General features: G+C 39.4%; 2 protein-coding genes across 3 annotated transcripts in view; one reads left to right on the top strand and one right to left on the bottom strand.

Annotated features, from left to right (window-relative positions):
- Nucleotides 1-13216, top strand: part of LOC110368380 — a 718672-nt gene that overhangs the window by 501961 nt on the left and 203495 nt on the right. The window lies entirely within an intron of this gene.
- Nucleotides 1-13216, bottom strand: part of LOC118556300 — a 37252-nt gene that overhangs the window by 4702 nt on the left and 19334 nt on the right. Inside the window, exons 7-9 of the mRNA XM_036130478.1 lie at nucleotides 7199-7229; nucleotides 6936-7067; nucleotides 2285-2319 (exon numbers count right to left, since the gene is read on the bottom strand). Of these exons, the coding sequence (XP_035986371.1) occupies nucleotides 2285-2319; nucleotides 6936-7067; nucleotides 7199-7229 (198 nt within the window). The remainder of the gene's footprint in view (nucleotides 1-2284; nucleotides 2320-6935; nucleotides 7068-7198; nucleotides 7230-13216) is intronic.

Raw genomic sequence — 13216 nt, 5'->3', positions numbered from 1 at the left:
TAGCTCTATCTTAATGTTAGGCTTAATCAAAACAATGACTGAAGTATGACCGGATGCCTTAATATCTACTTTAACGAGTCCATATGTATAACTGCTAGAATTTTTATCTGAATGAAGGTAATTTTAAAAAATATAGAGTTAATATTTTTTAATTTTTTTTTACTTTGGGTAGTGGAAAATGGTCCATTGGTGCTCATTTAAACTTACAATGTCCTGTCCTCTTCTCACTCAGTCCGTGAGACCTGACCATGCAAAGGAAGAAAACTAGTATTCCACTTTTTGGTTGCACCCTCTGCTGGAGAAGATAATTGCAATGTGACAACTAGCCCCGGTCTCCCCTACTGCCACGGGGATAGAGTGCCTTTATCCCCATATATTTCCTATTTGTCATACAAAAGATGCTAATTAAAAAGTGAAACTGTTCCCTGTCTGTACTAGAAAAGCATCTATAGCGGCATTCACGGGAGTTCCTCAGTGCTTCCTCTCTCCTTGATGGAAATTTTTTATTACATTTTTACTAAACAAGTGTTACAATCTCCCTTATTGAATAGCCTATAGATGGAGATTCTTATTCATAAGGAAACTGAGATCCAATCTAACCAATAGCTAGATACGCTGCATTGCCTAGCTTTTTTAAGTCTGTTTTAGAAAGTGTAATTATTTGCTCATTTGCTGAAAGAACCGACCCAGAAAGCTGGTCCTGTGCTGAGGATCCACTACCTGAACCGCTGAGCTGATTGTCCAGAAAAAAATGCTGCATAAGCTACTGAAGATGATGGATAACTTCCTCCTCTCCAAAACACAGTGAAGAATCAAAAGAGCAAGGGACTTCTTCATGTTCTTTAAGATGATAGCTCCTCAAGATCCTTCCTGCCAGCAGCTCACATTCTTCTACTATATTTTTGATTGATTTTTTTAAATATATTTAAATTTCCCTTAAGGTACTAAGAATTTTTAATATTTATTTTGGCTTGAAATATTGAAGATTTGTGTTTATTTCACACATTTATATGAGACCAAGTGGTTAATATATTATTGAGGTGTTACACTATTTACTTAAACAACTGCTTATACCAAATCCCCACAATGTGACGTTATACTACTGGTAGGGATGTTGCTGCTTCAAAAAACAAATTTTAATCATTCAACTGATTGAAAATAAGTTAATTCTGCTGAGTTTTCCCCATACTCATGCTATTTTAGATTTTTACATTACATAATCTTTGTTGTCACATTTAACAGCAACAGGTTTTCATCTCAACCTTCATTACACCCCCCCCCCCCAAACAATAAAACACACAATAACGTAATAAAGCTCACGTTTTTTACAATAAACTATCATGTTGCAACGTTAAAAGGTTCTCTTTTTATTCAAAAGACATCTCTCCGCTTCATTTTTTTTCCAGGCTTGCATTATGTTACGCGTACATCTAGGCTTTTATTTTGAAATATTTTTCTGCACTTCCGGGCCAGCCGTGAAAACCGTCTTCGCCTTTCAATCTGAAGAAGAAAATGGAAAAATGAATGGGCAAAATCGAAAAAGGGGCCGTTTTTTTCATTAAGTTTTTCTGGTTTTCCGTTTCTAAATTGTGTTGACAAAAACGGAAAAACGGCTTTGTTTTGGAAAAAAAATCGAATTGCCTGAAAGTGCACGGACCGCACTTCCGTTTTCACCACTTTTTGTTTGCTGCATTTCATTCGGGGGTGTCTTCTTTTTTGTTTGCGTCTCTCTTTTTGTTTGCTGCATTTCATTCGGGGGTGTCTTCTTTTTTTGTTTGCTGCATTTTATTTGTTTGCGTCTCTCTTTTTGTTTGCTGCATTTCATTCGGGGGTGTCTTCTTTTTTGTTTGCTGCATTTTATTTGTTTGCGTCTCTCTTTTTGTTTGCTGCATTTCATTCGGGGGTGTCTTCTTTTTTGTTTGCTGCATTTTATTTGTTTGCGTCTCTCTTTTTGTTTGCTGCATTTCATTCGGGGGTGTCTTCTTTTTGTTTGCTGCATTTTATTTGTTTGCGTCTCTCTTTTTGTTTGCTGCATTTCATTCGGGGGTGTCTTCTTTTTTGTTTGCTGCATTTTATTTGTTTGCGTCTCTCTTTTTGTTTGCTGCATTTCATTCGGGGGTGTCTTCTTTTTTGTTTGCTGCATTTTATTTGCTTTTTGTTTGCCGCATTTAATTTGTGCGCGTGTCTTTTTTTTGTTTGCATGTTTTCTCTTTTGCTGCGCATTTGCACCTGTCGGCCACCGTAGTTAACTATAGGAAATGTGTTTGAGTGTGGCAATACTCACATGATGATGACTCTCATGGGCTGAATCTTGATCTTCTAGATAAAAAGAAAACAAATCATTGTAATTATTTTCATCAACTTTTTTTAATAATCATATTCAACTTCTGATTTTTATTTTTTTTTTAACTACTTGTCATGAACGAGAGACTGATTCAGGACCCAGTATTCAGGCCGAACAAGCAGGGTGAATGAAAAAGCAGGTTTAATGGAGGCAATCTAAACAATACAGGGGCAGGCAAAACTCAGTGGTCAGAATTACAGTCCAAAAATGGTACACAAAAATGGCAGTCCAAAACAGGCAGGAATACAACAGGGACAAGGCAAGCTCCGATAATCCAAGGGAAGAATCAGGTCAGCAAAACGAGTAAGCAGTCAGAACAGGGCAGGAAAAAACAGGTACAGGGTTCAGGCTGGCTCAGAAATGCTGGAGGCAATTGCGTAAAGTCGACAGAACAAACCAAAAGGGAATGCTGGACCAAACTCACCAAAGGCTCAAAAGACAATGATCTGGCAGAGTGCAGGAGACAGAGGCTGATATAAGTAGGGGAGTGAGCAGGTGAACAGAGTGAGACTAATTACCAGAATGGGTGGAGCTGATCAGGGGGGACAAAATGTCTGTAAGTAAACTGAAGCTGATTGGATGGTGACTGGTGAAGGGGAGTGACAGGAAGACAAAAGAATGCTGGCAGGTGAACTGAATAAAGGATGGTGACAGAACTGATCAGAGCAGGGGTCCGTTCTTCGTACGTTGCTTAAAACATCCAAGATCAAATGACACATCCAAGATGATTTCATCCGGCTAATCCTGATCCGGCTAATTGGGTTCTTCCAACACACCTGTTGTTTATGATTAGTATGGCTGGATTGAGTTATCTGAGATAACTGCGCCTTCATGCGTTTGTTTAAAAGGGGAAATGTATCGATAGTAGAAACATTGATCAGCAACGCTGTTATTGGCTGTTCAGCATGGCCAAAGAACGCCCACAGTTTTTCTCCCAAGCAGAACAAGAGCTTTTAATGGAAGGTTATGGCGAATTTGAGTCATTGATTAAAACACCTAAAAATCTGTTAAAGCCAGGAGAGAGGGCTGGCAAAAAGCAGCAGAGAAATTAATGCGTAAATACTGTCCATGGTAGATGTTTCTATCACTTTAGAATTTTTGTATTTTAAAAATCTCATATTACTTTGTTCTTTTATGTCAGCGCCCCCACTGGACCCACTAGAACATGGGGACAAGTAAAAGGGAAATACAAGAATATTCTACAAAATGGTAGCCTTTATTTATTATACTTTATTTTAAAAAGGCATTTGTTATGTCAAGAGATCCAAATTTCAGAGTCATTCCTTAGACACGGGAAGTAAGGACACGTGCAAATTTAAATTTTCCTTTTCCAAGTCATCCACAGTTTACACGGTAAAACTGTATTGCTCCGTGTCTAGATAATCCATCCATAGTTTTTTCTAGTACAATATACGGCTCGACAGGAAGCAAGCCTTTCAAAGTAAAACTAAACTTCACAATAAAATGGCCCGAACAAATGTTCTTACTGAATAGGATAAAAAAGCAAACCATCATACAAATAAGCTAAATATTTTAGATTTATGGCTCCAACACCAATTTTTCCTCTTTAAAAGCCACTGTTAAACGATGTGTTTGTCTGTTTATAACAGCCAACAAGAAAATCTCTCTACAATTACACTGTCGCGCTGCGCTAAAGGATCCTGTCTATTGCGCAATACGCAATTAATTCGAAAAACTCTGCAAATTATTCTTGCATAATTTTCTCTGCAACAGGTTGCAGTCGTAAAAATGGACATGGCTACGGCAGACTTCTCCATCTCCTCTGCTTATACAGCCGTGATCTAATCTTGTTTACATGAAATAAGCCTGCTCTGGAGCAGGCTTAAGCTGGCGCACATGTTGCTATGACAACAAGTGCAGGATGTCTTTCGAAGAACCAAACGATCGAAGATCATGCCAAATCGTCAACAATGAAATCCTGCTAACTGAGTTAGCGACGTACGAAGAACGGACCCCAGGCGAGAAGAAACTGATAATATAAAACAAAGTACAAAATCAAACCACATTAAAACCCAAACTATTCATTTAACCAAAACTAATACATAACCTAAACCTAAGACAGAATTGATTACATGAAGAGAATTACTAAACCAAAACAGAAGTTAAAATAGACTAATCCAGAACCAAAATCAACATAAAGACCAAACCTGAGACTAAACAGAACATAAGCAAATAATAAAACCCCAAATCATGACACTACTATCAATGATAGCTATGGAAACAGCTCTTCCTTATTCTGAGAAAAGTTATTTACGGCAGAAAGAGCAATGAGATAAAAATTAACATAAACACAGCTCTTCGGGTTTAGAGAAATGAACATAGAGGATGGGCAGTTTACTATAACAACTAACAAACACAACTCATAAACAGTCAGAGCTACTTGATTGTTTTAGAAATACACAGCAGTCAGTGTATTATCTACAGTAGGAAGGGCTTAGACAGTTGCCTCTTCTAAGAGATTAAAGAGGACTGCACACCTAATGTGTTACCCCACACAAAACTCAATTTATATTTCTCGCATCCTGCACAAGACATTTCTTTCTGGGTTGCAGAAAGTCCAAGCTCATTGTGTATGAAGCTGTATGAACCTTTGCACCAAGCTCCACTGGGTGCTCTGCTTGCTGCACTAAAAGTTCTGTTTTAGTGATGTACTTTCACACGACCAACAGACACAACATTCTTCACACCAGTACAGTATCATTTAGCCAACACCTTCTTTGGATGTGGTTTTTCTCTGCATCGCAGACAGTTAGATACCAGCACCTTCTTTTTCTCCTCAACAACAGGGCAACAACTAGTGCCCTAGTGTTTTTATCATGTGAGAAACACATTGTTCTATGATAAAGAAAGAGCTTCATGGTTACCAGTCATCCCCCCTTACAGAGAGAGACCATGAACTTTGCTGCAGAAATTTGTGACAATCAGCCTGTAATGATTCTGTATGTCTGCAGTCTCATGATGTCACACCTTATTCCCTGTGCTTCACGGGTAATCAAGGTCTGAGCAGTTAGACCTGCGGCAGCTCCAATAAGTGGAGTCACTGCACCGGGGAGGAGTACTATATATTCCTGGCTCTTCCAGTGTGTAGCTGCCAGATTCTTGAAAGTGATTGCGTGAGTAGACTCACACTTTTGTGTTTGCTGGATATACTATCCAACATTCCTTAATTGCCTTCATGATCTCGACCCGTCTTGTTCCTGTTTTCTCCTTCCTGCCTTGCCCCTATTGGATTCTCCTGTTGGCTTCTGTATTCTGGACATTGACTTCCTGCCTTCTATCTTGACCAAGTCTGCCTCTGCCCTTGCCTGGATTCATCTGCCTCTCATGTACGACCCAAGCCAGGACCTTGGATCTTTCTCCTGTCTCTGCCCCTGATTTGGAACCTCTGTTCAGTGTGTGCCACTTGTTATCATCTCTCATTTGGATTCTGAACTCGCTCCTTGCCTAGCCCTTCTGAAACTTCTACCCTGGGAACTGTATCACTGTTTATGAGCCCCGAACTGACTACGACTTCCCGTCCGGCTGGAGCTGGGGCTGGCACTTCTGCTCTTCCTCCGGATTATGGAAGGCAGGGTGTGGGGGAGGCAGCGTCTCAGGGTTAGTTGAGTAGGCTCTGGTTAACTGGCGCGTTCGGTTCTTGTTGGCCCCATCTCTGGGTGGATTGGCCCATGGGTCGTCTGGGCTGGAATCGGGGTAGAGTGTTAAGGCTGGAATATGGACCTGGTAGGTTGGGGTTTAAAGGTGGGTGTATAGGATGAGTGGTGAGTGTGAGTATGTGTACTGCGGTCTTTTTTGTGGGTAAGAGTATGCATGTGGGGGATCTAGGGTGGGAATGTGTGAATGAGACTGTGTAAGTGGTTTTCTATTCGTCTTTATGTCAGGTTTGGTTTGGACCATTCCTGGCGGCTGCTTGTATTAACCCCGGGGGTTCGGCGGCGGGGGTCCCGGGGGCCTCTGAGGACTTTTTGAGCCATCCATCCTCTCAAGATGTTTTTAGTGTAATGTTGGTCCAATGGTAACTGTTGCTGTGCTGCAGCTTGAACAGATCCTGTTCTCAGTGGATGTTTTAGGAGTGATTCTATCCAGCCAAGCTACAGGTGACAGCGGTCCTTTGGTAGTTTATCAACATCAGTGGTGAGTTTCTGTTTTTTTAACCCTTAGTTTATTCTGATTGTCTTAATTATGTGCGAGGTGTTAAACAACATGAGAGTTGACAGAAATCCAGAGGTCAAGTTCAAACAGACTGGAAGGGAGCTGCTGTTTAATGTGGGCAGTAGGTTCTAGATTGAGGCTCACTTTGACTTCCAGTTGCACTGGACCCCCCTGAAACCTGGCTGGCCCTCCCATATGAGCCAACCAGGAGGGAGGGCCAATCTAACCCCCAAGAACAAGGGGGTGAAAAAGATGAGAAAGAGAGAATGGAGTCTAAAATGAATATCAGGAACATATGAGGATTGGAGGAAATCAGGACTATAAATAAAGCATTGTTCTAATTTTTGCAAAATACAAAACTAAAACATAGAATATAGTAGGTGGATGCTATAGTTAAACACTCATGTGTAGCTATTACCTGTTGTCGTTCTGTGATCCTCTTTAACTCTGATTTTCCTGAGTTTGAAAAAAACAGCAGCAAGAACCACCAGCAGCAGGAAAACACAGATCACTGCTCCAAGGATGATGATGGTTCTGTTGGCAGGAACTCCTGTTAAGAGACAGAGAACATAACAGAGAACATGCAATGCAGAAGGTGCAACAAATCTGAATGAAAACAAAATATAACAGATATTACTTGATCTGAAGACACGTACATATTATAATAAGATGACATCCTACCTTTAAACACAGGTGTGTAGTGAGCTTCTATCTTTACTGTGTTGTCCTCAACAAACTGGCAGGTGTATCTTCTGTTGCTGCTGCTCTGAAGCTTCACAGTGAGATTAGAATCACAGCCAGTCTGTCCTCCAGACTTGAACCCAACACCTTCACCAAGCAGCTCACTTCCTGTCTCATTCACCCAGAGGAGGCTCTTCTCTGGACAAGGACCCAACCCTCTGTATCTGACCAGAGAACACTGTAATGTGAAATCTCCATCCTTTGTTGGATCAGCACCTGGTGGAGATGGAGAGACTGGAAGAAAAATGAAAACTGTTGTCTCAGTCTGAAAGATGTAGAATAAACTTTCTATAAAATGAGAAACTTAAAAAACGTTGTCTCAGGCTGTGAAGACTAGAATAAAAATATGGAAAAGTTACGAAAACATATTTGTTGGAACTTTAGATTTTGTCTTCATGTTACTTGCTGATTGATCTGCACTAATATAGCAGATCTGAGCAGGTTTTCATCAGCATGATGGAACAAAACTAGAAATCTTTCCAAATGAAAGTCAATGATCCAGAGGTTTGATCAAACCATTTAACCACACAATCCAAGATCAACTAGTTGAATCTAAACAGCCCCACAGCAGCCGACCACAACGTTCATTCTGATGAGCCCACTTCCTGATGTCAGGGTCCTCAAAGCTTGGCCCCGCCTTTAGCTCAACCAGGAAGCAGCACACACCCAACAAAGGTCACTCAGCATAAAGTATTTCTGTTTTTTTCTTGGTAAAATAAAATTATTATAACATTTACTCAGCCATTGAGTTTCATTTGATCATTAAAAATTAATAATGCAATGAATAAATATTTTAAATACATTTTAAATATCAGATATCTGACAGTAAAGTCAAACTAAGTGTGTGGACTGATGTGTGGTTGAAGCCATCACACAGCGCTGAAAAAATGATTCATTCTCACTCTGACAGAACAACATTTTAACTTCTGACTGCATCAGATATTCATCAGAACTGCTGATGTCAGAAACATCTGTCCAACACAAGTATTTCACAAAGTTAATCAGAAGGAAAGAGTCTGACAGCGTCAGATCCTTCAAGTCTACAAACTCACCGGTCAAAACACTCAGAAGCACACTGCCATTAAAGGTGGTTCCATGTCCAAATCGAAACAAGTACGCTCCAGCATCCTCAGCAGTGATGTTGTTGATGATCAGAGAGCATTTACTGTCCACATTTAACCTGGCAGCTCGAGGTGAACTCTGAACAACTTTTCCGTCCTGAACCTCCAACAGAGTGCTTGATCTTGGATCTCTGAAGTAAATCCAGGTAACAATGGAGCATGAGTAAGAAGATGCAGGACTGTTACAAGGTAGAACGACATCATCTCCAGATCTGTGATAGAGATAAAGTTCTCCTCCTCTGGTGCCTGCAGCAGAGACAAAGACACATTAAAGTTTTACACACTTCATCCTTCACAGAAACAATCATAAAGGTGAAATTAGAAATATAGGGTTAACTAATTATTTTCTATCACGTTTGATTCATTGTTGTTCATTGTTTTTTTTTAATTTAAAACCTTTTTATAATGCTTCTTTAGATATTTCATTTCGACAGTAATCAATGTTGTAATCATTTCACTACTAGGCTAGACGTTTTTAAAGGAATGTTGAATCTGAATTTTCTGAACATGTTTTTATGTATTTAGTAAAACCCGATTGAATAATACATGCTACATAAATACATTTCTCCAAATACTAAATGTTAATTTTCATATTGCTATAAAATATCACAGTAAACCAAAGTGTCCTTTAATTTGTCTCAGCCTCATTAGAAAGAAAACAGATCTTTACCTTCAAACTGAAGCACAACGATCAGAACCAGTTCCAGAACCAACATCTCCTGTCCTTCTATCAGCTGCTGAACACTGAGAGACTTTTCTCTGCTGCACATCTGAAAGAACTGATGTTATTTCCTCTTTGTGACTAAATTAATGTATGATCTGATCTTCACACCAACATCACGTGTTCTGTCATTTTGCTCTCTTCACACTTTGATGATTTTTTTTACTCAGGAGGCGGTCCAAGTTGGTGCTGTGAGTGCATGACTTTAGCTGAGCTCCGTCACCAAAGTTATTGCAGTGAAAATGTTAGAACAAGTTTACATTCAATAAAACAGCAAATTAAATTTTATAATTTATAATAAAACGATAGCCACCCACATTTCAAAATGTCAAGACATTTCTGCTAACAACACTGCTGGTGATGTTTCGATGAACTCTTCACAGCTATTCAGCTGGAAAGGAGCTCCTCAGTATGATGGATGAAAACAAAATCCTTTCTCTGCCTGTTTCTCCAGCAAAACCTCCAAACAAAGCAAAGACAGACAAAGAGCGCTCATCAGATGTGATTACTACCCTGAGTTGTCCTATCAATGCATGTTGGCTGAGATCCCTGATCCAAGAAACCAAAGCAGAAATTATGGATCTGTTAAGACGGCACACACTCTGTTTCTAAGCAAAACAGCAGAAAGCAGCTTTGTTATGAAGATTAAAGGTGTGCTGATCCTTCAGAGGACTTAGTGAAGAATCAGCAGCTATGTATGGAGTTGATTAAAGTAAAAGGGTCTGCCTGAAGTAATTAATACCATCCAACATGTTGGCACAATGACAGTGAATGGCTCCAGGAATGGCTCCATTTTCTTCAAGAGTCCACAGAGCAGCAATCAGGGCAGCTGCAAAAATCTCCAGACACCTGCAGCAACACAGGATGTGGTTCTGAAGACGTCTGCAAGAGCGACAGAAGCTGATAAACTGTGGCCAGCAGTGGTAAAAATGCCTCTTTGTAGGAGGACGTGCTTTATCTGATAATACACGTTCCCTTAAAAGACATAAGCTCCTGTTAACCAAGGGAAAGTTCAATACTCTTTATTTTTTTATTTCTGCTGATTAATGAGGCTTAGAGGCCAACTTGTGATTTGTTTAATTCTCACTGTAATGAATCAGAAAGCTGGAGACCCGATAATTCAGTCAGACACCAAGTTAACTTTAACAAATCTATTAAAAAGCTGAGATAGATGGAGCAGGAACGGTCTGGAGTTAAGACAGGAACCACAGTAAAGAGGAGGGACGGGTTAGTGGCTGACACCAACTCAGTGAGGTTTAATGAGCACTGAATAAAAGACACGCTGGTCCTGACAAGTAGATCTGTGGGCTCCACAGAGATGATCTGGATCAGTGAACTACTGATCCACTTCAGGCAAACTGATTGGGAGAACCAGTGCAGTCAGGTAATCTGATGTCCAGGCATGGGTAATACACATGTGATCAGGGGAACTGGCTGAGGTCTCCAGAGGGACACAGGCAATATGTGAATCCAGGAGAGAGAGTCGGTCACCAGTGAAACACTCCAGACAGAGGAAGAAGACGATTCTGAGGTCCAGGCTTGAGTCGGTAACAAGAGGCTGCAGGACCAGGCGGGGGCGCAGGCAGACAGATGAGGTCAAGGAACGGTTCAGGGTTTGGTGTCCAGAGCAGTAGAGATGATACGAGATGAGCCGAGGTTTTGAAGCATGTATCGCATAACGGAGGGAGCGTTTCCGAAAAGCAAGTATAGAAGCTTTCTTCATTCAGGGAAAGAGCCGAAAACGATGATGGCCAAAGCTTCCAATGTTTCAATGTTGACCTAAATGACTTATGATGATAAATAGAATCCACCTGTGTCTCTGTGTAAATTTAGGAAATAGTTTACTACTTACTTTCTATTTTAAACTATTTCTACGTTAATGAGAGACATTCACTGAAAACTTTGCAAAGACTTTGTGACAAACATCCTAAGTGGTGAATTTTATTTATCTGTGTACTTTTTAGAACCACAAAAAGAACTGTAACGTGGACTAAACTGAGAACCTAATAAACAGGACAAATTAAACCTCATCTTTAATTTGAGGCCTGCAACTTTTCACTAAGAGAAACCAAGTCTTTACTTCAAGGATGCATCTTATTCCAAATAAATTTCCTAATGAATGAGTTGATCTTGGAAAACAATCCAGCAGGTGGCAGCAAAGGAATGGTAATATGGTCATCTTTAATTTATCCTTCCTATCAAAGAAGTTGAAAGAGATATTCATCTTTCTATGTCTTTGTATATTGATTCCAGTGCAGCCTTGTAGTTAACCGAGATTATAGTTTCTAAATGGGTTCTATCTTGATAAGGTTTGTAAGGTTGGGTGCTTTAAAACTAAACAAGTGTTGTGGAGTGTCTTGACGTATTTCTGCAATAAGCAGCATTAATGATGACTTGAACATGTTTATTTTATATATCCAGAGATGCTGCCACATAACTCACTCAGTCCCAGCAACTCTGGTAGGGAAGTATTCAACCATTTTAAAAAAAGAATTACATTATCAGACTTAGACAGACTTTATTACCATTTAACTGCACATTAACAATGTACATAAGAGCAAAATGTTGCTACAACCCTCAGAGTAAAAAATCAGAAGAAACCTCAGTGTTTGTCAGAAATGCAGCAACAAACATAACAAGGACAATCTCATCTCTTCCTCCCTGGAGAGAAACGTTCTCTCTGGCTGTTGTTCTGAACGTTATGTGTTGGACAATATGATCAGTGCAAGTATATATAGCAGCAGGATACATTGCAAAAATAAATGGAGCATATGATGGTGCAGATAGTACATAAAGCAAATAGAAACTAATACAAATACTTGTCAGGAATGTGGCAGCAAATAGAAAAATATATTTTATATGTACAGAATGTGTTAAAAAAAGTGATTTTATGTTCCGTGTTACCATCAGTTATCCCATGTATTTGAAAGAACGACCTTAGTGCTAACGGATCGACAGCCAGAATAAAAAGCCAGTAGTGACAGCAGCAAACCTTGTGGACATCTTCTTGTAGTATTAAATAACTCTGAAATGGTCCCACAATTTTAAAAGTTTACCTATAGAATATAATAGCTTTATTCACTTTTAAAGAAAGACTTCCCAAATCCAAATCTTATAACAACATCCAAGTTGACTCTCTTCTATCAAACGCTTTATCGATATGAAGAGAGAGAGAGAAGCTGTATGTTTTTCTACTTTTTGGTCATGCAAGATATTTAAAACATGTCTTTCATTGTGAAATCTCTGTCTGCATTTAATCAACTCATTTTGATTGCAATAGCTGGGAGCATCTCCTCTAATCTTTTGACCAAAGTTTTACTCAGTATTTTTTTGGTAGTCAGACTTCTAGGAAGCAAATTCCCACAATTATTATCGGGTGTTCCTGGTTTAGATAAGATAATAATTATAGCTTCTCTCATTAAAATTGGAAGACAAACTATTAGAACACTAAATCAACATGTCATAAAGGGGCTCAGCCAGTTTATCTTTAAAATATTTTTATAAATCAACAGGGAGTCCATCTGGCGCTGCTGCGTTACCGACCTTTAATGAATTTATGACCTGTGAAATATTAGTTGTATTAATCTATTTAATTAATAACTCTCTTTCAATCCAAAGCAGGCACTTTAAACCCCGCCACCTCCCAGTCACAGAGCGTTCCACCCCACCTGGTTTGGCCATTTTTGTTGTCTGCTGGGAAACGGTCTAATGAATTATGTTAGTTAATACATTTTCATTTATCCAGTTGTAACGTTGGCCTCCTTCAGCTTGGACTACAAAATCCCTGTGAGAAATAAAAATGGCATGCTTGAGAACTTTATTAGCCAGAGGTCCATGACCTTGTTTAACAGCTCCGTAGCACATACATTGATGTAATTGTCAAAAAAAAAAGACAATAAAAACCTGATTGGAAATAGAGAAAACTGAATGGATTAAAAAATGTGACCCAAACAACAACGTGTGTGAATTTCTCTCCGCGGGACAGTTAAGCATAGCGCTGCCCATCATAACATGTTTACATAATTATCAGCACTAATAAGGAGGTTTGTGTTTACAAAATGGCTTAACATTTTAAGCTAAATCCACTTTTCTAGCCTTTAAATACATTTTGTTTTG

This window comes from Fundulus heteroclitus, unplaced genomic scaffold (genome assembly GCF_011125445.2).
Source record: "Fundulus heteroclitus isolate FHET01 unplaced genomic scaffold, MU-UCD_Fhet_4.1 scaffold_36, whole genome shotgun sequence".
Taxonomy (NCBI): Eukaryota; Metazoa; Chordata; class Actinopteri; order Cyprinodontiformes; family Fundulidae; genus Fundulus; species Fundulus heteroclitus.
Note: the sequence above shows the minus strand (reverse complement) of the source record. Positions and strands in the feature narration are given on the sequence as shown.